General features: G+C 30.6%; 11 protein-coding genes across 11 annotated transcripts; 7 read left to right on the top strand and 4 right to left on the bottom strand.

Moving 5' to 3' along the window:
* Positions 1–618: 618 nt before the first annotated feature.
* On the top strand, positions 619–3,271 carry PPL_09745 (uncharacterized protein; the record flags this gene model as incomplete). The annotated part of the gene is made up of 8 exons (XM_020580537.1): positions 619–650; positions 765–1,012; positions 1,075–1,235; positions 1,308–1,758; positions 1,849–2,176; positions 2,240–2,570; positions 2,595–3,089; positions 3,164–3,271. The coding sequence occupies 8 exons, from the start codon at positions 619–621 to the stop codon at positions 3,269–3,271; spliced, it is 2,154 nt and encodes a 717-aa protein (XP_020429124.1).
* A 739-nt stretch (positions 3,272–4,010) lies between these two features.
* PPL_09744 (uncharacterized protein) lies at positions 4,011–5,461 on the top strand (the record flags this gene model as incomplete). The annotated part of the gene is made up of 4 exons (XM_020580536.1): positions 4,011–4,228; positions 4,305–4,477; positions 4,545–5,109; positions 5,191–5,461. 4 exons carry the CDS (start codon positions 4,011–4,013, stop codon positions 5,459–5,461), a joined length of 1,227 nt encoding a protein of 408 aa, XP_020429123.1.
* Positions 5,462–5,801: 340 nt separating this feature from the next.
* Positions 5,802–6,549, bottom strand: PPL_09743 (uncharacterized protein; the record flags this gene model as incomplete). The annotated part of the gene is made up of 3 exons (XM_020580535.1): positions 5,802–5,856; positions 6,263–6,383; positions 6,531–6,549. The coding sequence occupies 3 exons, from the start codon at positions 6,547–6,549 to the stop codon at positions 5,802–5,804; spliced, it is 195 nt and encodes a 64-aa protein (XP_020429122.1).
* Positions 6,550–6,805: 256 nt separating this feature from the next.
* On the top strand, positions 6,806–8,209 carry PPL_09742 (uncharacterized protein; the record flags this gene model as incomplete). The annotated part of the gene is made up of 4 exons (XM_020580534.1): positions 6,806–6,834; positions 6,900–7,455; positions 7,522–7,830; positions 7,916–8,209. The coding sequence occupies 4 exons, from the start codon at positions 6,806–6,808 to the stop codon at positions 8,207–8,209; spliced, it is 1,188 nt and encodes a 395-aa protein (XP_020429121.1).
* A 268-nt stretch (positions 8,210–8,477) lies between these two features.
* PPL_09741 (CsbD family protein) lies at positions 8,478–9,188 on the bottom strand (the record flags this gene model as incomplete). Its single annotated transcript, XM_020580533.1, has 1 exon — positions 8,478–9,188. The coding sequence occupies one exon, from the start codon at positions 9,186–9,188 to the stop codon at positions 8,478–8,480; it is 711 nt and encodes a 236-aa protein (XP_020429120.1).
* A 2,314-nt stretch (positions 9,189–11,502) lies between these two features.
* PPL_09740 (uncharacterized protein) lies at positions 11,503–14,218 on the bottom strand (the record flags this gene model as incomplete). The annotated part of the gene is made up of 7 exons (XM_020580532.1): positions 11,503–11,629; positions 11,994–12,129; positions 12,174–12,336; positions 12,693–12,727; positions 12,983–13,709; positions 13,737–14,120; positions 14,210–14,218. The coding sequence occupies 7 exons, from the start codon at positions 14,216–14,218 to the stop codon at positions 11,503–11,505; spliced, it is 1,581 nt and encodes a 526-aa protein (XP_020429119.1).
* A 228-nt stretch (positions 14,219–14,446) lies between these two features.
* Positions 14,447–16,277, top strand: PPL_09739 (uncharacterized protein; the record flags this gene model as incomplete). Its single annotated transcript, XM_020580531.1, has 2 exons — positions 14,447–15,398; positions 16,126–16,277. 2 exons carry the CDS (start codon positions 14,447–14,449, stop codon positions 16,275–16,277), a joined length of 1,104 nt encoding a protein of 367 aa, XP_020429118.1.
* Positions 16,278–16,966: 689 nt separating this feature from the next.
* On the top strand, positions 16,967–19,380 carry PPL_09738 (uncharacterized protein; the record flags this gene model as incomplete). The annotated part of the gene is made up of 6 exons (XM_020580530.1): positions 16,967–17,120; positions 17,181–17,412; positions 17,490–17,738; positions 17,816–18,087; positions 18,473–18,807; positions 19,372–19,380. 6 exons carry the CDS (start codon positions 16,967–16,969, stop codon positions 19,378–19,380), a joined length of 1,251 nt encoding a protein of 416 aa, XP_020429117.1.
* A 70-nt stretch (positions 19,381–19,450) lies between these two features.
* On the top strand, positions 19,451–24,470 carry rfc1 (replication factor C subunit; the record flags this gene model as incomplete). Its single annotated transcript, XM_020580529.1, has 7 exons — positions 19,451–19,507; positions 19,584–22,799; positions 22,903–23,102; positions 23,162–23,347; positions 23,447–23,588; positions 23,659–23,882; positions 23,957–24,470. The coding sequence occupies 7 exons, from the start codon at positions 19,451–19,453 to the stop codon at positions 24,468–24,470; spliced, it is 4,539 nt and encodes a 1,512-aa protein (XP_020429116.1).
* Positions 24,471–24,607: 137 nt separating this feature from the next.
* Positions 24,608–25,742, bottom strand: PPL_09736 (uncharacterized protein; the record flags this gene model as incomplete). Its single annotated transcript, XM_020580528.1, has 4 exons — positions 24,608–25,183; positions 25,208–25,315; positions 25,417–25,617; positions 25,695–25,742. 4 exons carry the CDS (start codon positions 25,740–25,742, stop codon positions 24,608–24,610), a joined length of 933 nt encoding a protein of 310 aa, XP_020429115.1.
* Positions 25,743–26,718: 976 nt separating this feature from the next.
* On the top strand, positions 26,719–27,450 carry PPL_09735 (PIG-Y family protein; the record flags this gene model as incomplete). The annotated part of the gene is made up of 1 exon (XM_020580527.1): positions 26,719–27,450. One exon carries the CDS (start codon positions 26,719–26,721, stop codon positions 27,448–27,450), a length of 732 nt encoding a protein of 243 aa, XP_020429114.1.
* Between the last annotated feature and the right edge of the window lie 34 nt (positions 27,451–27,484).

Below are 27,484 nucleotides of genomic sequence, written 5' to 3'. Positions count from 1 at the left end.
AAAATAAAGTGATTCAAGCTGTTCCTATAAATTTAAAGGGATTTAAGGGCTTAAAGATCTTGTAGTGTGGTATCCTGGTCGATTGTTTTTATTTTACGCAAATTTCCCAAACTTAAAACATCCTGGTGTAAGATTTTTTTTTTACAAAAATTTTAAAAAAGATATTTTTTTTTTGAAAACCACTTTTTACAATTTTAAGGATCCTTTGATTTTTTTTAAAATATCTTTTTAGGATCGTGCACACTGATACCAAAATAAGTTCTATTTTTCTTTTAATTAAATTAAAAGTTTCAATTGTAAACTTCCAATTTTTAGTATCTTCTAATTTTTTTTTTAAATTTTTTTTAGTATTTTTTGAATACAACAAAGAAAAGCTAGTTGTTTTGTTCATAATTGATGGTAAATAAATGAACTGAACTCATTCTGTAAATGTATGTTCATTTTGAAAGCAAAGAAACATAAAAATCTACCTAAAAAATTAATTTTTTTGTGGTGGGTTAACAAAATAGATAAAATTGTTCGAAATACAAGGTGTTTGAATATTCATTCATTTGTTTAAAAATATTAGAGTTAAACTTAATACTTTGATTTTTGATTGAATTAATCTTTCAAGTTGAAATGAAAAATTTAAGAAGAAACTACCCATTTAAGTTTGTTCTTGAGAAATGAACACATATATATAGATACAATCTCTATAAATTTTCTACTTCATTATTTTTTTTTTCTTTTTTAAAACTATAGAAATAGTTTATATATTAATTTAGAATGAATGATGATAATGGATATTTAACACAATTATTTTCAGAGAGTAATTATATATCTTGTACCTTTATCCTTGATTCAAGTGGATCTGTTGGTAATGAAGGTTTTAAGTACGCAAAGATGGTTATCACCAGTTTTTGTGATAAGTTGGATCCTCAAATGTATATCAGAATAATAAATTTTTCTTCTGATAGTAAGGTGCATTTGGAATTTACCAAGATTAGAAATGAAATTTCTAAATCCATTGAAAGTAAGATCTCAATTATATGTATTATATATTATAAACTAATTCAATTATGTTTGTTTTTTTAGATCTTGTTTTCATGAGTGGTGGAACTGAAATGAAAAAGGCATTTATTCAAACTCATGACGGTTTATTTTCTGTAAGCTATGGTAAGAATTTAATTGTATTAATTACTGATGGTGAGCCTACAGATGATCCAAGTAGTGCAATAAGAACACTTTTAAAAGAGGTATTTATATTATTGGAATATAACTTAATTTTAGTATTAATTTAGCTAAATTTTTTTTTTATCTTTTTTAAGAATGTTGATATTTTGTTGATTGGAGTTGGATCAATCAAAAGACAATTTTTTGAAAAGAATTTCCCAAAACAAAAATCATTAATGTTCCAAACATATAGTGAATTATATAAGTTTGTGGATTCTGTTACTGGAAACAAAAAACCAACATTACCATTTATCATTAAATTCTCACCAAATTCTCCATCTTATCAAAAATCCAATGAACCTTTAAAATTAAAGGTTGAGGTGACAGTTGTTGACAACAACCTTCAAATTCCAGCAAATCAACTCAAAATAGAAATATTACCCAATAGATATTACTCAAAGAATGAGATAGTTTTTGATAGTAAACTTGAATATGAAAAATGTGTTATGAAGGATTTCAAATTATACTTAACCCAGGAAGCCACTAATGGTACAGTTCAACTCCCTCCTTCAATTCTATTTAAAGTTAATTTCAAGGATTTAACTTGTAACTGCTTCTTTAATTTTGAAGTGTGTAAGTTTATAATTAACTTTTTTATATTTTTATTTGAATAATCTATTAATGTAAAATTATTAGTATGGGTTATTGGGGATTTGATTACCCAAGAGGAGATAAATATTGGTGTAAATGGAAGAATTGGAGTTGGAAAATCTACCACTCTTCAGTCTTTGTGTAATCTTTTCATTGGAGGAACCAGTATTTTTGATTGTAGTTTCAAAATGGCAAAATTAGAAACCCATGTAACAACCAACTTTCAGAAAATACATATTTCAAATATTTTATCAAATCTCAGTATTTCCAAAACTCCAATAATCCAAGAAGTTATTAAAAACATTCAGATAAATCTTTGTGACAAATGGGGTGTCACTACCAAAAGTCCATTTAATATTAAACATGCCACAGAGTGTGTATTTGTTCTAATTTGTATTTTTTATTCTTACTAATTAAACTTCTTTATTTTCAATAGGGGTCGTTATTCACATGGTACTTCTATGACTGAAGCTGATGTGTCCAACGTTGCACCTAATGAAGAAGATGCAGTTCATGCCTTCATTTACATCTTCCCAATTACCTCAGTTGAGAGCGAAGATGATCTCAAGTTTTTGGTTCAAAACTTGTCTGAAACTATTGCAGCTGGTATAACAACTGTGATAGCAATCAATCATATCGATGAGCTCTCAGAAGAAGAGAGAAAGATTATCCAAAAGATCTATGCAATTAAAGGAATAGAAAAAAAGAATATCTTTGAAATCTATCCTTATATTGAAGGAGAGAATCAAAGAGATCCAAGAAAAGATGTAAGTCTCTTTTCATTTTAAAAGAGAGTTTTGACCATTGGACAAGAAACCCTGTCAAGTAGAAGAATCCAGAATAACAAATTCATTTCACCAGCAAAACTGAGACAATTGGAGGCAAAAAAACTAGCAGAAGCTAAAAAAGAAACTGAAATAGTTACTCATACACCACAACCTTCCACAGTTGTTTCACAACAATCTACATCTTCATTTGTTTCACAGCCACCTTCATCTACTGTTGTTTCACCACAACCTTCAACATCTTTAGTCGTATCAACACCCACCGAAACATTATCTTCTGTTGAATCAACACCACAATTCCATTCTCCAAGTAACATCACACAACCAATGTCCAAATTAAATATTGAAGAGAAAACAACTAAACAATTAATTAATGTCAAAGTCTCATTCCAGAATGAAATATCAGAACTTCCCGTGTATAATGATGATTCCTGTTTATCTCTTCGAGAATCTATTGCAGAGATTTATGATTTAGATCAAAAAGAATTTACTTTTAAATCTGTAAGTAGAAAAATTGTTTATCCAATTTACAATTTATTAATTTGTTATTTTTTTGAAACTTTATTTCACACTAGTCTGGAAACAAGATGATTCTTCCACGTGACAACATCATGTTACATCAAATTGGTATTGATTTTGACAAAGATGTTATCTTTGTAACTGAAAAGAAAACAAGAATTTAATTCAAAATGATGGTATTAAATTTTTTAAGTGAAATTATTAATATAATTGTACAATCTAATTAACAATTCAAAAGTAATAAATTTAATAAATAAAATGATCAAATATTTCGATCACTCAAAAGAATTTTTTATTGTAATAGGGAATCATTATTAAAAGATAAATTAAATTGATTTATTAAATTAGTAAATAAAGATACCCATTTTTGTAAATAAATAATAAAAATTAAACAAGATTAAATATTAAATTAATAATATTGAACATGATGACTATTAACACTTAAACAAATATTGTACAATCTTCAGAACTTCTTGTTTATAATGATGATCTATTGCATATATTTATGAATTTGATCCTAAAGAATTCACTTTTAAATCTGTAAACTTTAAATATTTAAAATTAATATTTACTAAAATAGTCTAAAGAGGTAACAAGATGATTCCCAAGAGATCATCATATATCAAGTTTGTATTGATTTGACAAAGTTGTGATATTTGTAACCGAAAAGAAATTTTGATACAAATAGAATATTATTTAATAATGACAACTTGTATAATAAATAAAATATATTTTGTTGATATAATACTTGCGCAGCTGAAATATTTTTAAGTGTGGTATTTAATTTATGATCATGATTATACCACACCAATTTAATTAATTTACAATAATATAGAAAATTGCAATGAGATAATAAGATAATTGAAATGATATAAATTATTTATTCATATATTTTTTTATAAAATGTCAAAGAAATTATTTTTTATATTATTATTATTGCTAATCTCTACTTTAGTAGTTTTAGGAAATGAAGAGGTGGTCGATGTAGCTGAGACAGTCGAAGAGGTTGAGAATGATGATGGTGTAATTTGCCCACCTGTTGATGAATGCTATGCAGTCATAACAGATTGTTCAATTTATGATATACCTTTTAATCCTCGAGGTTGTTGTCCAAAGTGCGAGTAAGAATATAAAAATAAGTTTCCTTAGCAAAAGTTAGTTAACTAATTAAAATATTACTATTACTTTTTTTTTAAGCTGTCGAACTATTAAGTGTGGAAGAGTTAATGAAACAGAGTGTCTATTGAATGGAGGTGTCTTCAAAAGAGCATATTCAAATAGATGCTGTGATAAGTGTGAAAGTATTTGTGATAGAGTGTTTTGTGCACCTGTTATCAATTGCAATGGTATCATTATTAAAGCAGATCCAAGTATGTAATATATATATAATTGTAATTGATTGGATAATCACTATTAACAATTTGTTTAATTAAATAGTTAATGGTAGATGTTGTGATAGATGTTTAGTATTAACAAGCACAAGTGGAGTGACTACTGGTAGTAGCAATCCAAATGCTCAGTGTGAGAATTCATTTTGTATTCCTGTTAATAGCAACAATTGCAAAGGTAAAATAATTCCAAAGAAAATTGAAGATGGAATCTGCTGTGATTCCTGTCAAAACTACTGTGACTATGTGCAATGTTCACCTGTAAACAAAACTATTTGTATAGCTAGAGGTGGACAGATTGTTGATAAAGATATTACAGCCGGTCGTTGTTGTGAATATTGTAAGACCGTTACCTCTTCTTCCACCAGTTCATCGTCATCGTCAACATCGTCGTCATCATCATCATCCAGCACAACTACCGGTGCTACTACATTGTCTTGCACTATACCATGTCCCTACGTTGATGAATGGGTATGCAGAGCACAAGGCAAAGTATTAGTACCAGCCAATCCACCCACTCGTTGCTGTCCAACCTGTGAATATTCTTCGACCACATTCGTAACAACCTATGGTTGGTGTGTAGGTCAAATCTGTCCAATAGTTAATCCACATATGTATGTAGATAGATATTCTCTTATTTTATTTGATAATATCTATATCTAATTAATTATCTATTTTATCTTATTTTTTCAAAGTTGTTATGCATCTGGTGGATATTATTACGGACCGGATTTCAGTATTGGCAAATGCTGTCCATCCTGTGAGAGCAAACCACCCCCAACGTCATCATCTATATCGTCGATCACAACCACCGGTTATCCTAATGTGTGTGATAGTGTCAAGTGCAAATCTCTATCACCAGCTCAATGCTTATCACAAGGCCAAACCTTCCTCCCTGCCTATCCACCCTATCGTTGTTGTGATTCATGCAATCCTATTTTCGTTGTTGACGGTTTATACAAATAAAGAATCAAACACAAAAATGAACAATTATTATTATTATTATTGTTTCAAGTGAATGTCATTCTTCTCAAACAATGATTGACTGACTTTGTTAAGTATAAACTTTAAATTTATTATTATTTTATTATTATTATGAGTGTGAATGTGTGTGAATATGGGGGTTACATTTGCAGATCTGATCAGAAAAAAGAATATTTAATTTTGGAATTTTTTAAAATTTTTTAAAAAAAAAAAAAAAGTAACCAAGTTTAAAAAAACAAAACAAGTTATCATAATAAAAATATATTTGCTAATAAAAATTGTTATATATCATTCTATTCTATCAATCAATCGATTATAATATTTAAAAGTTGATTGGTGGTGTTTTTAAATCTATATTTATAATATAATTACACAGTCTATTTTTTTTAATAGATAGATTCTATTCTATTACTCCTCTTTTGTAGTACCTTCTGGTTAATCGAATTGAATGATTGTCACAGTAGTCTTCTTCAACAACATCTCAGCAGTTCTCTCACTCTCACAACAAGAATAACATTTACTCATTGTTATCTAATACAATTGATAACATTAAACACATCCATACAAATACAACAATCTCTAGCAATAATTTTAAATTCAACACAAACAAAACAACAGATTCAAATAATAATGCTCTTTGGTTTAATTCCACTGAATGGAATCACATCAATTTCAAATAGTAGATTCAGTGGTCATGTTGTATCCACCAACATCCTAGGTCAACTTTTTAGTAAATTATCTATCAACATCAACAACAGCAACATCAACAACAAGCAAAAATACTTTAACTTTATCAACAAAAATGGTTTATTAACGATAATCGTTGTGTTTTCATTGCTTTCGTCGCAACTTGTTGTGGTAGAGGCGAGTGGAACTGCTGCTGGCAGTACGACTACAGACAATTCTGAAGGAAGTAAAGAAGGCGGTGAATGTACTAGCCTCGGATGTTCACAGAAAGAAGCAAGCACTCTGGTACTGCTTTTCTTGATCGTTGTTTTGCTCTCGGTGATGGTTGTGTACGGTGTGATCCGGCTGGATCTACATTACATACCAGAGTCGATCGCTGTCATCGTGTATGGCGTGGTGATAGGAATCATCGGAAAGTACATCAAGAATGACTTTATCACGCACGTCGAGCACTTCAGCCCACAGTTGTTCTTCCTGTTCCTACTGCCATTCATCATCTTTGAAACAGGTTTCTCAGTGCACCGCATAGAGTTCTTCAAGAACATCACACCGATCATCACGCTGGCGACAATCGGTACTTTGATTTCGTTCTTGGGTACTTCATTCGGATTGTATCTAGTTGGTAAACTTGGATTATCAATGAAATTACCTATATTCGATTCATTATTGTAAGTATATTAATATTTTCTTAAACCTATCAACTAACTAATCAAATTGTATCTATAATTTAAAGATTTGGATCGATTGCTTGTGCTACAGATCCTGTGGCAACTCTTGGAATTTTCAAGGCGTTGGATGTCGATCCGAAACTGTATATGATTATTCTGGGTGAGAGTATTCTCAATGATGCCGTATCGATTATTTTGGTGCAGGCAGTCAATAGCTATAGTCTAGCGGAGATATGGAAACCGATTCTGTTGTTCTTTGGCGTTTCGATTGCAAGTGTCATACTGGGTGTGTTGATAGCACTCTGTGTTTCGCTACTATTGAAATGGCTAAACATCGGAAAGTATCCAGCGATTGAAACACTGTTTGTAATACTGTTTGCCTATATCTCCTATTTGCTGGCCGATGCAATTTCACTCTCGGGCATTCTATCCACCTTTTTCTGTGGTATTACATTCCAGCAGTACGGATACAACAGTCTCTCGAGTGACTCGAAACACAACTGCACACAGCTACTTCGTATGGGTTCTTTCGTTTGTGAAACAATCACATTCATCTACATCGGAATGTCATTGCCACTTCATCAATTTTCATTTAAACTTACTTTTTTGATTTGGGCAATTGTAAGTAATATTAACAAACCTGCAAGCAACTTGAATCAATTTTATTTACAGCTTTTTCCTATTTAGATATTCATTATTGTATTTAGAGCAGCTGCTGTTTATCCTATTATTGCAGTGTTGAATAAATTAGGACTGTCTAGTATTCCAATTTCTATTCAAACGGTTGTGGTGTTGTCTGGACTAAGAGGTGCAATCTCATTCTCGTTGAGTATGTCCGACGAACTCACTGGCGACTACCGACCGGAAATACAGACTGCTATGCTAATATTGGTGTTTTTCACGATATTCGTATTCGGTCTTACAACCTACCCTGCACTCAAAGCTTTCAAGATAAAATCATCTGATACCGACATCAGTTTAGATTTCATTGGAAAGGTAAGTCAAAAGCAGCAAGAAATATCTATATATTAATTAATAGTAATATTGACTATAATCAAATACATTATAATGTATTGAATAGCCATTACATATAGATTCTAGATTCAATAATATCGGATCTTTATTCTCAAAGTTGAATGAAAAGTACTTCCAAAGATGGTTCACAAGAAATGCATCGGCATTCTCAGTTCGAAGCGAAGATTTGGATATTCATATCGCGAATAGCAATGTCTATCAAGATATTTCAAACAACATTGAAATGGATTCTGTTGGATCGAAATCATCTTCATTTGGAGATGAATCACAGCCATATGAAACAGAGCAATCACCATCATCATCAAATTCTTCACCATCTCATATAATTACAGGATCATAATAATAATCATATTATTCATCATATTCATATATATTCAAATACAAAAATAATAATAATAATAATAATAATAATAATAATAATAATAATAATAATAACTATTTATCTTCTATCCATTTATATATTTAGATTTAATATTGTAACTTGGATCAAATTAAATAAATCAAATAATAATTAATTAACACTTTATACTCTTACTCTCTATATATTTGTCTATATATTTAATTATTGTTTTTTTTTTTTTATTACATTTCTTCAAGATATTGATTATTTATCTAAAGATTGTAATTGGAACAATTGAGTTCCAATTAGTGTCGGTACTATTTGTATTATTAATACTATTGTTGTTATTGTTGTTGTTGTTGTTTGTTTGTTGAATTTGTTTCTTTGCTCTTTCATGTGCTTTGCTCAAGTTTAATTCATAGTCAGTTGCACCTTTCTCTATTGCTTTGCCTTCCTTTCTCATTTCCTCATTGTTTAACAGTCTTCCTATTCTCTCTCTGATTTTACCTTTCAGTAGTTCATGTATTCTCGAGGTTGACTTGACAGGTCTTGGTTCGAGGATTGCAGATAGATCAAACTCTGTCAGATTTCCAAATGAATTGGAAGGTGCTGATATACAAGTATATTCTTCATTGCAATAGAATGACCAACTATCACTATCTTCTCTTTCTTCTTCTTGAAAATAATTATTTAATGAATTAAAACTATTATTTACACTATTATTATTCTTCTTATTATTACTACTACTACTATTACTATTATTATTATTTATATCTATACTATTTTCTGTCATTGATCGTTTTTGTGAAATATAATTAAAACTATTGTTATTATTATTATTATTAATGTTATTATTTATCATTCCATCTTTCCAAGATGATATATCATTATTGTTGTTGTTGTTGTTACTCTGGTTGCTTGAACATATTGGATATGAATATCTCCAAATATTATTATGGTTTTCATTAACTTTAAACATTTTTTAGTCTAAAATATATTGATGGTATTGTTTTAGTGTCTATGATTGGGAATTGTTATAAAAATAAATATTTATTTCTGTTGTGTTAGTGTTATATATTTTCGAAAAAAGAATTTGAAATAAAAGGGAATTTGATTGATTGATTTGTTGGTTGAATGGTTAGTTGGTTTGGATTGATATTTTGATTGTTTAATTGTTATTGATGGTTGATAGGGAGAAAGTTTGTTTTAGTTTAATAAAAATTTGTAGTTAGAATAATAAATAAATAAATCAAAAACAATTATTGTTTATTGTGGTGTGAATCAAATATGTTAAACTTCTTTAGTTGGCGAATCACATATAATTAATATAAAATTTTAAATCAATTAATAATCATTAATAATTATATATATTTAGAGTTTTGTGGAAACGGATGATTTTTTTTGTTGAGTTGATAGTTAGTTACTACTACTACTGATTGATATTATTCGAAAGAATAAAAAAAAATTATATTTATTCTTTTCTGAATCCTAATAGAAAACAACAATATTTATAATTGTGCGAAAACGTAGTTGTATTTGAATTGTCTCTTGGGATTTATTTGTCTCTTGGATTTTTGTCTTATGTGGTTGTTTTGTTTTTGTTTGATAGGTTGCTGATAGTTTGTTAGTTGATTCTGTGAGTGATTGTTTTAATAGCAAAAGTTTTGATAAACCTAGTTTTGATTTTATTTTATTTTTATACTCAGTTTGTACTTTTTACTTACTTTTATAAATATTTGTATTTTTGAAAATTTATCATTTTTTTTTTATTTAATTTTTTATTTATCAATTAGACTTTGGGTCTATGTTTTTTTGATGATGATGTTTTTAGTCTATATATACATTTTTATACATATATATATATAACTGTATATATGTGGTGGTTGTGTGGATTGACAGTAGTGGGGTTTGAGAATGTCAAAGTGTGTGAGTGTGTGTAAGTTTTTGGATTTATATATATGTTTGTTGGTAAATATGTGTGTGAGTGGGTTGGGTGTGGGGTTATTGGTATTGGAAAATAGGTGGTGTATGATATTAATAAAATAATTTTCATTACACCATCTCTTGTTGTTAATATGTATCTTAATGTATTTTCAATGATTTATTCTTTAAATTTTATAATTATGATTTAATTATTATTTTTTTAAAAAAAAAAATACAAAAGTGTGAATTCACTAGCAACTTCCTACTCAAAAGTGTATCGAATAATGTATAATTTATACAATATTTTCATCTTTCAACTTTACTTTGCATCATTTTTCATCCAACTAATGATAAAATTTACCACCAAACTATCAATTGATTGAATATATGTTGCCAACACATTGAAAAGAAAGTTGTGGGTGTTAAATAGACACCTACTGTAAAAGAGAAAGTAGGGTTACCCTATGATGATTGGATCGGCATTGAGTTTCAGATGCATCCTAATATCATTACATAAAACAAAAACCCACTTCGAATCAAATTTTTATTGTTAAAAATTTGATAGTTGATCATTTTGTATGGTTTACCATGTTTTCAATCAGTGATCATCCAGTGATGAAAGAAAAAAATATAATTACAGAAATTTCTATTTTTAACTTTTTTTGATTTTTACCAATGTCTTTAATATTTATATTCTATGGTTTATCAACTACTAAATTTACTATTTTTAAGATAGAGAGAATACCACATTGGTATCTCCAATCAAACAATCAATGAAATCTAATAAAAGAGTAGATAGAATATCACTTGTGAGATTTGTAGTTTAAATTGATCTTAATGTTGTTGTCGTTTTCATTTTAATATAGATTTGTGGTTAATTAATTTTACACTTCAAATTTAGTAGGTGATGATATTTTCCTATTCAACATCACATATCCTAAAGGGGAAATATGAAAAACAATCCTATTTAACAATTACCAAAAATATACTTCATTTTAAATACTCAATGAGGAAATAGAAAATTTGTCTTGTTTTTTATTCCTCAATGTAACATTTTTCATTGTGGATTTAAGTGATGTTGATAACAACCTTTTGAAAATAGATTATCTAGTTATACAAGTAGATTGGTGAATCCAAGGAGTATGAAAGTTAATTAATGAAATATGAAAATAACAGCATAATATATTTACATTTATAAAAAAAGATAAATTTTCCTCTTATACATTATACAAAAAATCAAAAGAGAAACTATTAAATTTCGCTGAACAATGGTACTAAATTGAATGATAATGTATTACTGAAACTGAAAAAATATAATGAATTAGCCAGATTCAATGTTGGACCTTCCTTTCCATCTAAACAGTACTCACTTAATCAATAGTCCAAATCAACATTAAAACTTTATGGTGAGACAGCAGCAATTGTTTAACATTTTTAACCTTTGATCTGAAAAACGCCCAAGCTTGTGTCTTCTCACGATAAGAGTATTCAGCCGGTCTTCAAATGTGGCATTCCTACAAAAGGAGTAAACAGAGTCGTGGTTGTTAATGGTGATGCCTATATGGCAACTGTCTGCAAATTAAGTCACTTTATTGAGCAGCAGGTAGTTCAATTATTGCAGACTGCACTCCATATCGCAAATCCCAATACAAGAGATTCGTTAGTGGGTGTTGATAAATCATTAATTGAAAAGTGTTCCAATTGTGGACAGAAGTGCACCACATGTATGCCTCCTGTTTCCGGATCCTCATCAATGGTTTACATATCCATTCTACAATTAATCTTCTACCGGCAATGGTTTGAGTTTGATTCAATACCCAGAACAAAGAACCTTTCTCAGAATTGTCCCATCGGATCCTACTCATAGTATTTCTTGATTAAATCGATCATATTAGTACCAGAGCTAGTAAAGTAACCCATACATTTTTGAACTGCGTTGAAGACCTTGACGAATGGATAGATTGCGACATCATTGGCCCACATACAATCAACAATAACTAACCAAATGGAACTTGGAACATGAAAGCATTTGGGTATCTACTTGGTAAGGTTCTCATATATTCTTTGACCAAATCGCAAGCAATACAATTTGGTTGACCATAGTAAACTAGTACAATTCCTTTCTCATCAGCCTCTGTGAGTTGGAACATGAAACAATAAAAGTATTTTTTTTGCAATAAATCAATTTTTTGTATTGCTTGAGACTCATATTAATTTAATGTCAAAACGAAACTAGCTCCCATTACTTTTCGCCTGCGCATTATCTTGTTTTCCAACACAAATAAGGAAATCGATCTGTTGATATTTTCACAAAATCTGTTGTTTCACAATCAATCATTTTATTCGACTATTTTTTTTCCAATATTACCAAAAAATAAAACAAAAAACAATTTTTTTTAAAAGTTTTCGAAGTTCATGTTATTATTTTAATATGTCAATCTCTAATATATATATTATTTAAATTACTTATATTATTTTAATATTATAAAATTATAACTAATGAACAGCCAATCAAGATTAATATCCAAATTTACAATTCATAGAGAAGTAAATGACGTACTTCAAATATGTAATCGCTTGGATCCATATAAAGAACTAAAATCAAATAGTTCAAAGATTGACAGATGCAATTCAGTAATGAATTTGTTTTCTCAAGTGGTCAATCTCTTTTGTTTCACATAAAATGAGTTCGAAACAGATTGTTTGAATAATAAAAGGTTGATGACCAAATTCCTAAATCATGTAGATAGTAATATATAATATAATTTTATTAAAAAAAACAATTTTTATTTAGTATTATTGGTTTTATGGCATTTTTTCTTCTAGTTTACAATAAACTTCGTTATTCACTGTTTGTTGAGATAGCATATTTACCATACTCAAACTCTACTGTCACAGTGTTAAAAAGTGAGTTGATTTTAAAGCTAATTGATTCAACCACAAATCTTGCAGCAACTCCTGATTTAAGGGTATCTCTGAACCACCAGTCGTTGGTAATCAATTTTGGATACTTGAAACTTCTCTCTCCATTTGGGTCAAGTAGAGTACACTTGTAGTGATGTATAATAACTGACATTTTGGTATCATTGAAAATACCAGGTGAGATAGATCCAACACAGTATGGTCTGACTTTCTTTACTGATGATTCTATGAGTTGATCTTTAATGAAGAATTCCATGTTATGCAAAACTTCTTTTAATTTTGCAACAGCTATTGTTTTCATTAATAAAGTGGAATTTACATTGTGGAATGTAAGGTCTTCTTTATTGAAAAGAGCATGGTTATTGTTGAAAATATAGCTTGGTGTGGAGAGGAGCATGACTTTAGTTTCCTCTTGATGATTGGAGTTGGTTAAATAATTGAATGGTAATTTAACACTATGACCATCCTGACATATGTTGGCAGATAGACGCTTGAGTTTTTGCTTTTCACTCTCACGTTGAAAGCATTTCGGTTCTTTAGCAAATGAAAGTTGATGAAACACTCTTATTTCAATCGGAAGCAATCTGCTTTCAAAATCCAATAGAGGCTCTTGTGTGGAGGAGATCGCTCTCGAAATTTGATCGGAATTGATTTGCTTATCAAAAGAAATAGACGGAATTACTTGAGGTGAATGAGAAAGTTGTGAAATGAATTGCACAGGAGATGTTTCAAAGCCATCTTTAGTCACACCAGTGATTGTCTTGTTAGAGCTAAATTGGACTTTTCCATCTGGCACTATTCCTTTTCTACCTCTTCCCCTGGTAGGATATGGTTCAGTCGCTACTGGGGAAGTTGGTACACATGTAGTCAGAGCGTTTGACTGAGCTTCAGTATGCGTTGTTGTACTAACGGTTCTTGGATTTGACTCAACTGGTGTAGGTGGATTTAACTCTGTCGTTGTTGGCTCTCGATCACTAGATCCTGGACTGAGTCTTCTATTCGTATATTTTTTGGCATAACTGTTCTCACTTACATGATTGTTTGATAAAGTAAAAGATCTATTTCCCTAAAATAAAATAAATAAAAAAAATTGTATTTATTAATAAATTACAATTCAATGAACGTGATTCGAATAAATATTAATTATTAATTTACCTTTGTCATCTTTTTGTTATAAATATTTATAAATATAAGTATTTTTGAATAAACTTATGAAATTTCATTCTCTTAAATAGTGAAAAAAAACAATTAAATTGATTTGCAGATTTTTGTAGTTGTTTTGATAAAATCAAAAGTGTGAGTATGGTCACAAGCAAAAGCCAGTTTTGTTTTGTTTTGCATAAATTGATAACATAACAATATTTAATTGATATAGTATTTATTTAAAAAAAAATGAAAAGAAAACATGAACAAGATAGTATCAGTTCGAATGTTGAAGATAATGATGAACTCCTCCAACTTTCAATGACATTTGATCATTATAATTCTAATGATCAACAAACAATAGTTCTCCCAACAGGTGAACCCGTAACGAAAGAACAACTTTTGTTGAAAGTCATCGATCTTCATCCAAACAAAGCAAATGCTTATTTCAAGTTGGCAGCAATTCTTAAAACTGAAAATCGATCATCTATCATTCTTTCATCAGGCCGATCAATGACACAACAACAACTATACTTATTAGCCATCGAGTGTGATCCAACCAATTCACGTTCATATCATAACCTTGCAAAGACACTTTCAAGTGGTGAATCAATCAAACTTAATGATGGACAATCAATGACAGAACAACAACTATACTTGAAATCAATAGAATGTGATCCAACCGATTCATATTCATATAATAGCCTTGCAAATACACTTTCAAGTGGTGAATCAATCACACTTAATAATGGACAAATCATGACAAAACAACAACTATACTTGAAATCAATAGAATATGACCCAACAGATTCTGATTTATATTTTAACCTTGCAAAGACACTTTCAAGTGGTGAATCAATCACACTTAATAATGGACAATCAATGACAGAACAACAACTATACTTGAAATCAATAGAATGTGATCCAACCAATTACCGTTCATATTGTAACCTTGCAAATACACTTTCAAATGGTGAATCAATCAAACTTAATAATGGACAATCAATGACAAAACAACAACTATACTTGAAATCAATCGAGTGTGATCCAACCAATTACCGTTCATATCATAACCTTGCAAATACACTTTCAATTGGTGAATCAATCACATTAAATAATTCACAATCAATGACTAAAAAACAACTATACTTAAAAGCAATAGAGTGTAATCCAACCGATTCCGATTCATTTTTTCATCTTGGTATTACACTATCCCAATATGAAACAATCAAACTCCAGAATGATGTTCGAATGACAAAACAACAAATATTAATGGAATCACTAAGATTAGGTCAACAACTAAGATCGGTTTACAGATTCATTGGATTAACACTTTTAAACAACAAAAAAAAATTACACTTCCAAATGGTGGACAAATGACAAGAAGACAACTACTTCAAAAAGCAAGAGAATAAATAAAAATATAATTCTATTTCTTAAAAATATTTTATTCAATCAAAAAATAAGAAGGCATTAGGAAGAATGATAGGTCGATTATTAAACCTTGAACTTGACCAAAGTGTTGTAATCAAATAAGTACAGGGTATGGGGGAGCAGTCCATTTTAACTCAAGAACAAATACTTGATCATTGATCACCAAAGGAAAATACAGATCATCAAGTAGATCCTGATCATCATTATCTGTATATCTACTCATTTTATGAAGAAAAAGATAATAATCAAGTTATAACATAGGTTAGAAATAAAGAGAGAAACTATGGATCAAAAAAAACAAAAAAATTAACCACAACATTAATTCTGATTATTTTTTTTGTTATTATAAATCTTATAATAATGAAGGATGGAATTTACTAACTTAATCAGATCCAAAAAGAAACTTATTGAATCGATAAATCAACGATTTTTTTTTTAGTTCCTACAACTTGTTTTTGCAAAAAGGAGTTGCATGTTCATTATTTACATACTAGTTAAGAATGGACAACTTGAATTAAATTTTCAAGAACAACAAGCACTTGAATTCCTAAAGATTCTACCATCTTTTTTTGTTTTAACAGCATTCTCTATATCTTTATTTGCTAAGAAAAAGAAATCAAACTCTTTACAACTCAAAACAACATAATAAATCCAAAACATTGGAGGATCATATTGATCTGTTGTTTGGCATTCTGTTTGCTGTGTATTTGGTTCGATCTGTATTGGTTTATATCACTACTTTTATCGTTCAAATCGATGCTCCCTACTATGACCTGATTTTCTACAACTCTCGAGGTCATTCCCTTGATACCGATGATAATCATCACGCACAGAAGAACAACAAACAATTTTACTTGGAATAATGGATGAATACGATACAATGATTCAATTTTCTTAATCTAAATTTAAACTTTTAACTAAACCGATCTAATTATTGTAAATAAATATTTTATTATTAAAAAAAAAAATCATAAATGATGAGAGGTATGAATCTCCAAAAAAAAAAATCTTGAACCCAGGCGTAAACTAAAAAAAAAAATAAAAAAATCTGATTAGAGATCGGATTAAAAATTTAAGTGATTTTGATGACTCCTATTATTCTGATTTAAAGTTGTAAAATTAAACCATCAAGTTTCGAACAACCCACTAATTTGTTTAATTTTTTATCTCTGTTCACTGAGAATTCTCAAACAAGAATATCACCAAATACTTTTTTTTTTTTAATGTTTATGTTTTATTCCAAAGTGATCACACAGGAGACATAATCCATCACAGAACTACTACTTACTTTTGCTAAATGTATCTATAAAGATCTTTATGGAACCACAAACAACAATGAGAAACGACCATTTGGTTTATAATATTTGTCATTATATATTGGCAGCTATCTATTGTGGTCTATTGGTTTACTGTGTATATAAAGTTATAAAGAAATGTAAGTTTACATTTGTAGAGAAATATAACAATATCAATTTACAATCAGATTGTTGTAATTATGAAGTAAGAAAAGAACTTCTACTTACTTTTACCCTTTTATCTATATATATAGCGGCATTCAGATTCAATCAAGAAAATGGATGGGTTTTTTGTAGATCAACAATTGTGTTTTTTAGTTTCTTGATCGTTGCTTTCGGGATCAGGTGTACGATGTTCGTTGTATATATATTTGCCAAGGACGGTACACTTACTCTAACGTTTCAGGCACAACAAGCATTGGAATTAGTCAAGATTCTACCTGCTTTTTTCATTTTCACAGCATTAACCATTTCTTTATTTGCATGGTAATTAATTACTTATCATATTAATTATTAATATTTACTTTTTATAATTATAACTAATCAATGATTTATATATACAGTATTATTTTATTGAAACATCAGACAAGACCAAGGCAAGAGTTGATTAAGAAATATAAGATATATGTTGCAGTTGGAAACTTTTTGATGTACATTGTAGTATTTATTCTTTCACTTTTGCAATATCAATCAGACCACTATAATGGACCGAGTTTTGTTGAGAATCCATCTAATTCCTTCTATGATATTGCACTCCAATACATGGCAGTAGTTATTTATCTTGTTACTGCATTATTCTTATTTGTTTATATGTATGTATCAATCAATCAATTTCAATGTTTTTTTAATGTTTATGATATATTAACACTCTGTTTTTCAATTTTATTAGTATCATTTCAAGGATTAAGAACAAAGGTCAAGTTGTAGAAGCTGTCAGCTTGATGGATCGATCAAGTGCCACAAAACAGGAACAGAAAACATTTCAATTGGAGAACAACGTTGAAATACTGTTGGTATTTCTTTTTTTCGTGTATTTGATTCGGTCAGTTATGGTTTTTGTCACCACTTATGTTGTGGATTTCGACGTGCCATACTACGACCTAATTCACTACATGGCACTCGAGGTACTTCCAATGGTACTAATGATCATCATCATGAAAAGTAAGACTCCGAACAATTGGCTCAAAGAAATAGACAACTTGGACATGGAGTTAGACAATCAAAACCCAATTAATATAAGCATAGATGCCGATGCTTTTGTAAATAACAACCAACTAACTAACTAACCAAATTGATATTAATTCCAGAGCTTTCACATGTTTAAAAACAAAGTTTATTTATTAATAAAGTGTGATTTTATCAATTTATAAAAGTTGAATCTAACTAAAAAAAAAAAACAAAAGAAACAAATCTGTTTGTATTGATTTCAACGATATTATTATACATTTGAACACAATTGACTAACACACGTTCTCCTCTCATGCAATTTCATTTCATTCCAGTGCAATTTTAAGGATTATCGATCTGTTCAAAAGTAAAACCACAGGAGTCAATGGTCAACAAGCTTTAAAAGGTGACCAAGCTGAAGAAGGAGTCATTGATCAACAATATGCAGCAATAAATGTAGATGTAGAGGATGTAGATGACTCCAGAACCAGTTTGATCGATCATTCAAGTGATTACATATCGATGGGACAGATGTCACCGAACAGCGCCACAAAACAGGAAGAGAAAACCGAAGAACTGGAGGTCAACTTTGAAATTCTAATGGTGGTTCTGCTGTTTGCGAATTTAGTGAGAGCAAGTCTGCTTTTGATCACCACTTTTGTTTGGCCTATCGATTGGCCATACTACGACCTCGTTCACTACATGCTTCTCGAGGTAATCCCCATGATATACACCATCTACAAAACGCAAGGTCAGACACCAAACAATTGGCTCAAACAACTAAAGTTTTTTGGCGAAAAAGGTAGTGGTGTATGCGCATGTCGCATCTCCACAAAACATTTAATACAACCAAGAAAAATTAAATCTATTTTATCACCAATTCGAACAAACCAAAGCCAATTAATATGAGCATCGATAATTCCGATTTGTAAATATATAAATAAAAAAAATCAAAAATAGATACGATAAAATAGATTTAATTTAATATTCCTGAACTTCTTTCTTTCCTTGGTTGTATTAAATTGCAACTATGTCACTTAATTCCTGGAAAAAAAAAAAAAAAAATCAAATTTAAAAAAAATCAAAAATTTAAATGTTTGTTTAAACAACCTGGTTGGCGCCTTATTTTCATTAAAATTATTTGATTGTTACAAGTTTGTTTTAGTATTTAATATTCATTCAAAAGATTTATTTAATAACTATTTTTACTTTTGTTATTTTGTAAAGATCTTTCAATTTTTTATTATTTTATTTATTAATTTATTTTATTTTATCAAGATAAAATAAGATAAGATAAGATAAGATAAGAGTAGAGTAGAATAGAACAGAATAGAATATAAAGAAATAACATAGAGAAATGTCAAGTAAAAAGAAGAAGGATAGTGGAAGTGCAAATGGTGGAAATAAAGATAAAGTATATATAAACAACAAAATTAAAAGACTGTTGCTTTAGAAACGATTATAGTTAACTAATAATTGGTTGAATTTAGAATGCTGTAGATATTAGGTCGTTCTTTGCAAAGGTTACTCCTACAAATGATGATGACGATTTTAAAGATCCAATACCCAGTAACAGCAGTTTAAAGAAGTCAACTAATAGCAATGTATTAAAAGAGAAATCAACAACTACAGATTCACCATCAAAGAGTCCAAGTAAAGATAGATCAACATCATCATCATCATCTAAGTCACCATCTAAATCATCATCATCCAACAGAGATCATCACCATAGAGATAAAGAAAGTAGTAAGAGTAAGAGAAATAGTAACTCATCATCATCAAGCTCTTCTTCATCATCGATTTTGACAAAGAGAAAGTATATAGCGGATGATCCTGATAGTGATAAAGAGAATATAGAGGAATTCGATGACAATAACATCGTATCTAGTAGTAATAGTAGTGGTAGCAGTAGTGGTAAAAGTCATAAACAAGAAATAAAGAAAGCTAAATCAACATCTTCATCATCATCTTCAAAGAGATTAAGTAATAATAATAATAATAATAATAATGATAGTAATTCAAAGTCACCTTCAAAAGACAAGGAATCATCATCAACATCAACATCGTCAGTGTCATCGGTTAAGTCTGAGAGAGATTCTATATTCGATGATGATGATGATGATGATTTCATACCACAAAAGAGAAAACCAATTACATCCAACATTTTCGACGAAGACGATATATTCATGGATGAATCTGAAGATAATAACACTAAATTAAACAAAGAGAAAGAAAAAGAGAGAGAGAAAGAGAAAGAGAAAGAGAAGGAAAAGCAAAGAGAGAAAGAAAAAGAGAAAGAGAAAGAAAGAGTAAAGCAGTCAACACCAACAAAAAGTGAGAAACCAACACTTCCATTTGAAAGTATTACTGCTGCTGTTGATGAATCTAGAAGTAGTAGAAATAGTAATAGCAGTAATAGTAATAGTAATGGTAGACATTCAACAAAGACATCATCCAAGTTCAATCCTGATCTCTTCTTGTCTGGTGATGATAACGAGGAAGTGGGTACAGAGACAGATATGAAGAGACCACTACCACCAACAACACCAACGACATCATCACCCAAACCAAATAAGAATTACAACTCTAACTATAACTCACCTGCCAAGAGTCCAATTAAGAAAGAGTTGGAACAACTACGATCACCTTCACAAGAGGATAAAGGTGTCTATCATCTCTTTAGTAGATTCGAACCGTTAGACACAAAGAAATCATCCTCACCTTCTTCTTCTTCTTCTTCCTCTAAAGATCAAAAGAAAAAGACAACAACAACAACTAGTAGATCATCCACTTCTTCATCTTCTTCGCCATCAAGCAGGAAACCAACTTTAATCTTTAACGAAGAAAAGAAGGTGAAACAAGGAGTAGTGGAAGAAGACAGTCAATCTACAAGTGAAGAGGATAATGTAGCTCTTAAGAAACCTAAGAGTAATCTAGTGAGGAATAGCTCTAATTTGATGGAGGATGATGATGATGAACTGACGGAGGAAGAGGAAGTTACTAAGCCTGCTAAGAAGACTGCTGCCGCTGCTACAAAGTCGCCGTCTTCAAAGAAAGCTCCTGCCAAGTCAACAAGCAAAGCCGGTGCGAGATCAAAGAAATCCGATATCAAAGCGGATGGTCCTGCCAAGAAGAAGGTGGAAGCCAAGGGTAACACCGTCGACGACAATAAGACACCGGAGCAACTTGCAGACGAAGCACAAAAGAAAGCGAGAAAACGTCAGTTCCTGATGAATATGAAATGTGGTGGACAGTCAGCACCACCACCTCTCAATCGTGGATGCAAACCTATTCCCGTCGGAACACCGTCTTGTTTGAAGCGAAAGAACTACCTGATCAGTGGTGCTCTAGAGAGTTTCGAGCGTGATGAGCTGAAAGATATCATCGAGCGACATGGAGGTGTCGTCGTAACAACCGTCACCAAGAAACTAAACTTCTTTGTCGAGGGTTTCGAAGCTGGTGTTTCCAAACTTGAGAAAGTCAAGAAATATGGTATTCCAATCATCACAGAGGATGACGTTCTCGATCGAATCAATAAGAGTATGGAGAAGTATGAAAAGACTCATCCAACTGCTGTCGTTGCTGCAAAGGAGGAAGAGGAAGCGGAAGAAGAGAATATCGATAACAAGGAGGAAAGTGCACATGAGGAAGAGGAGAAGGAAGAGGAGGAATCAGAACCACAACTACCAGATACATCTGTTAAGCAAGAAGTAAAGGATGTGATAATGGATGATACGGCTGAAGATGAGCAGATTGAAACATCCGAACCTGAAATGGAAGTGGCCAAAGTAAAGACAGTTCAATCTCCAAAGATTAAAGTGAAAGAAGAGAAAGCAGAGGAAGATTCTCTACCAAAACCACTACCAACAGGTAAATCACCAAAGAAGGAGACAGAAGATGTTGAAATGAAAGATCAAACAGCTGTTCAAACATCACCAATTTTCAAGGTGAAAGATGAGCCGAGTGACTCTCAACCATCGTCTCAGCCATCCTCTCAACCATCTTCACAGTCATCACAAACAACTGTTTTGTCATCTCAGGATTTGAAGTCGAAGCTCAAGTTGACACTTCTCAAACCGATGCCAAACAATAACAATTCGTTTAAACCTGCATCGAGCATGTTAAAACCATTGCCACTCAAGATGGCAACACCTCCCAACTTTAGTAGACCGATCAACACTGCTGCCGCTCAAAACCTTGCCTACCAACAGGTGAAGGATGAGATGGAGAATGTCGATGTTTCGTCGTCAATCAAGAAGATCCCGGTTGGAAACGATAAACTCTGGGTTGATAAGTACAAACCAGTCGTGTCCAACGATTTGATTGGTAACAAGTCGGTGATCCACGGTTTTGCTGACTGGCTGGGTAAGTGGAAGAAACATCTGGCACTTCCATTACTACCGCCATTGACACCAAAGGTCGAAGAAGACGATGACGATAACAAGAAGCAAAAGAAGAAGTCGGCCAAACAGACAAAGGAAGAGAAGGAAGAGTTGAGTCGATTGCCAAAGATTAAATTCCTACGAGCTGCACTACTGTCAGGACCACCTGGAATCGGTAAGACATCGGCAGCCGTAATGATCTGTAAGGAAATGGGATTCGAACCCGTTGAATACAATGCCAGTGACACAAGAAGTAAATCTCAGATCGAGAAACTACTCTCTGGTGTCTCTGATAATCATTTCATAACTGAATTTGTTCAAAATGTAAATATATCTATTACTTCTATTCTCATTTGTAATACTAATATTTATTTCCAAATACAAATAATATATTTATTTCCAAATACAAATCATATCTATATTTTAGAAAAAAGTACAACCAAAGAAGGTTGCAATTATTATGGATGAAATCGATGGATCCTCTGGTAACGCCGACAGAGGTGGAGTATCAGTGGTCTTGCAAATGATAAAATCCACTAGAATTCCAATTATTTGCATATGTAATGATTATTATGATAAGAAACTATCCACCCTAAAGAATTATTGTTTGGATCTTAAATTTAAAAAGTAAGTTATTAACAAACAGTACTTTGGAAATCAAATTGGTATACTAATTAAATTTATAGGCCAACTCCAGCTGAGGTGAGCGATAGATTACTTCAGATTGCCAAGCACGAGAATATGGTAATGAATAGATATATGGTGGAACAAGTATTCCAAGGTAGTAATTGTGATATTAGACAAGCAATTACCTCGATGCAAATGTTGAGTAGAGCCAAAGTAAAAGCCACTCATAATAATATTCAACAAACGTAAGTAGAGTAGTCATATAACATTATTGTTATTTATCACAATCACAAGATTCATCCATAATGAATACTCATTCTTTTTTTTATATTATTTATTTTTAGAATTTCTAAATCATTAAAAGATATTGATTTGGGACCTTTTACATCTGCTCAGAAGTTACTACAATGCGATAGCAGTCAATCCATTGATACCAAACTTGATTACTATTTTTCGGACTTCTCATTGGTACCACTTTTAGTTCAAGTGAGTTTGTTTCGGATCCGATATAGATTTATAACAATTACTAATATTTTATTAATTTGCTTTTTTTCAGGAAAACTATTTGTTCAATGATCCAACAAGAAGTAATCCACATCTTAAGAAATTCTCTGAATTGGAGTTATTCTCGATGGCTGCAGACTCTATCAGTGAAGGTGATATTCTCAACAAGAATATGTTTGAACATTTCAACCTTTTACCTGCCTATGGTATTGTATCAACTGTCATTCCAGCAACTTTAATATCTGGTAAATCAAGAATGTTCCCAACATTCCCATCGTATGTATTTAAATAATAATAATAACCTAATGGTATAATATTTCCATTTTAACTAATTTTAATTATTTTAAAAGATTCTTTGGTAAATATTCAAATGCCAATAAGCAACAGAGATTCGTTAAGGAATTGCAGCTGCATACAAGAGCATCCGATGCAACTTTACAAGCCAATCTTAAGGAAACTAGAATGTATTACGCACCGATGTTCAAACACTATTTGATTCAACCACTGGCCAAGAAAGGCAAGGATGCCATCGATTATGTTTTCGATTTCATGGATGCCTATGGTATGACTTTGGAGGATCGTAACAACATCTTTGAACTAACGACCTGGGGTAAGGAAGACGATCCAACCAAGGTCATCGAAACTGCGGTCAAAGGTCAGTTCACCAAGAAGTGGAATAAGAGTGTTCATGCAACCTATGACTTTACTGCACTCGTAAAGAAGGGAGCCAAAGCCAAAGTATTGAAAGCTGACGGTGAAGAGGATTCAACCGATTCCGAAGACGAAGAAGAAGCGGAAGAAGTTGATCTTTTCAAAACAAGTACAATAACAACCAAAAAGGCAACAACAACAACAAAGAAATAATTAAATTAAATTGTAATTATTTCAACAACTACCATATAATATATAATAAATTAAATTAAAACTAAATATTTCCATATTATTTTTATAATTATATTTATATTCGTTCAAAACAAATCAAACAATTTTTAATAAATTGTTTAATTTATCTTTGATTTATTGGTATTCTTTGTAGTATTAATACTGTTCTCGGATGAAACATTATTGCTGTGTTGCTTTGTTGAAGATTTCAATGATTTCTTAATGAAGTGTTTGTGTGCAAAGTGATCTGGAATCCATGCAAATAGAATGGATGCAACGTAACAAAGAGATATGAGTGCCTCTCTCCAGTAGATTCCAAAAATTTCACCACCGGAGAATCTGCAACGGAGTGAATCGAAATCCTCGTCCAAATAGAGACCTAGATTCGCCAAAAAGAATGCGTGGTAGATGACACCGAATCCGAAAATATGATTGAAGAATCTGAAACGACTCTTTTGGTTGGTGATATGATCGACCTTATAGTCAGAGTGTGACGATGTCTTGGTGATGAGATGTGGGTGGAATCTGTGGTTGATCATCAAATAGTAATAGGGAATTGCCAGCAGCAAAACATGGTGAATATAGAAAACATGAGGTTCCCACCACCATGTAAACCAACTTGCATTCGGTGGTGATAATAATCCAATAACACTGAGCATATTTATAAACATTAATATTAAATTTCTAGAAATATTCTATAATTTAAATTTTTTAAATACATACGGCATCCACATGGAATAGAAATAATAATGGAATACTCTTGTATCTAAATCACCATAATAAATAACATAAACAAGTAAAAATGAAAGGACATGACAAGGTTGACACTATATAAAAATATTGAAAAACAAATTATAATTAGAAATTGACTTGATTTGATTTGATTTGAGAATTTGAAAAGTGAATGTGATGTGAGATTGATACATACCAACCAATGAGGCACACCTTTTGCAACTCTAATTCCAACATTTGCAATGATACATAAAATTAGTGTTGCTCCTAGCAGGTGTTCAACGAATGATAATCTATAGGTTTTCGATTTCAATCTATCTGGTATTTTATAGGGTTTCGGTCTAAGATAGTAAGATATACATGTTGCAATAACACCGAGTGATGTCAATAATTTAAACTGTCAAATTTTTATATTGAAATTTTAATAAATCAATAATAATACAACAACTAATTGTATTTTTAAACTATACATACATCATGGAGTTTATCCATTTTAAAACAATCTTCAAACATTGTTGCCATTTTAATATTAAACCAAACTATAGTCTATTATAATTATATAAATGTAATTGTAATTCTATCGAAAAATGAATTAAATAAATAAATATTAAATTTAAGAAATTTAAAAAAGTAAAATAGGAATAAGATAAGATAAGATCTAGATATAAATATTGATTATTATTTTTATTATTATATTAAGTTGATCTTTTCTTTTTATTTTATTATTAAATTATTATTTTAAATTCGAATCAATATGAAATTAGTTTGATTTATATTAGTTGCTCTTCTCGACTATTCAAAGAATGAAATAACTTTTATAGATCAACACAAATTTTGATTTATTATTATTATTACTACTACTATCGTGTTTATGAAATAAAAAAATAAAATAAAAAAGATAAGATATCTAATTAATTAGGTTACCAAAAAAACAACTATTAAAAATGTTTGACAGTAGTTGATTCGTTTTTGACTCTACTCTAATAATTAATCTCCCCGTTATTCACTTAAAAAGCTAAAAATTTCAAATTATAATCTAAAAATTATGTTTTTTTATTTTTTGTTGACACCACCAACAGAGGTGTAGCTTCTGACGAAAAACAGCACCTCATCTTTGGTTGAAAAACCAGGTTACAGAAACTCATACTATCTTGATAATTGTTTTTCGACACAAATCAGTGTTGAAATCTAGAATAAAATACTTATGAACTTCAATTAATTAATTAAATTCAAACAAATAATTCTTTAACAATAATATTTGTTTGGAAATAACAATAAATTATAAAAAAATAGTTAATTTAAATAAAAATAAATAAATTTAACAAAAAAAAAAAGAAAACTTTTTAAATTTTTTATTTTATTTTATATTTATTTTTGTTTTGTTTTTTTTTGTAAAAACATATATATTTATTTTAGTTGTTTTGTTTGTTTTAAACTTAAGTGAGTAACAGACAGACAGACAGACATTTCAATAATATAAAAGAAATAATAGACACTCATGTCAAGTTCATCACATTTAGTTGAAAATGGAAGTGGTAGTGTAGGTGGTGATCAGTCACCTAGTAGTACAACAAGTCATAGCAGTAATACACCGGTGATACTACATAGGAGAACACCTTCGCAGCCAAATATGAGTTCTCTCTCCGGTAGCTACGGTAGTTTGAATTCACAATTTCCACCTCTACCAAACAGTCTACCACTCTCTAGTAGTTCAAGACCAACGATAAAGTCACAACAACTAACAATGGCACAACAAATATTACAACATCAACAACAACAACAACAACAACAACAGCAACAACTTCAACAACAACAACAGCAACAACAACAACAAACAACTTTTATTTCTAGTTCAGTTAATTCTTCACCAACTTCAAATAGCCCTATTGCTAATCTTACTTCTTCAACTGCCTCTACCAATACAACGAGTAACAATAACAATACACCACCAGCTAGAAAGAAATACAAACCGATGCAACGGTTCAATAGCTATGATAATGACCAAACCGTTTGCTATGGATGGCTTGTTATTCTGTGCACACTGATATTCTTTATTTTCACAACCTATTGTTTGGTCATTTCAAAGTTTCTACCGGATACAGGTAACAGAATATTGGATTTCATCAAATACGACTGGTACTATTGTCTGTTGCTACCTGTATTGGTACCTGTTACCATCATCACAGTCTATCTCAATTGGTTAAGTCTCAAGTTCTTCCGTCATAACTAAACGAAACTAAACACGAAGCTCAACTAGTAACAAC

This window comes from Heterostelium album (assembly GCF_000004825.1).
Source record: "Heterostelium album PN500 unplaced genomic scaffold PPL_scaffold11, whole genome shotgun sequence".
NCBI classification, from domain to species: domain Eukaryota; phylum Evosea; class Eumycetozoa; order Acytosteliales; family Acytosteliaceae; genus Heterostelium; species Heterostelium album.
This window is presented reverse-complemented; position numbering and strand designations above follow the sequence as displayed.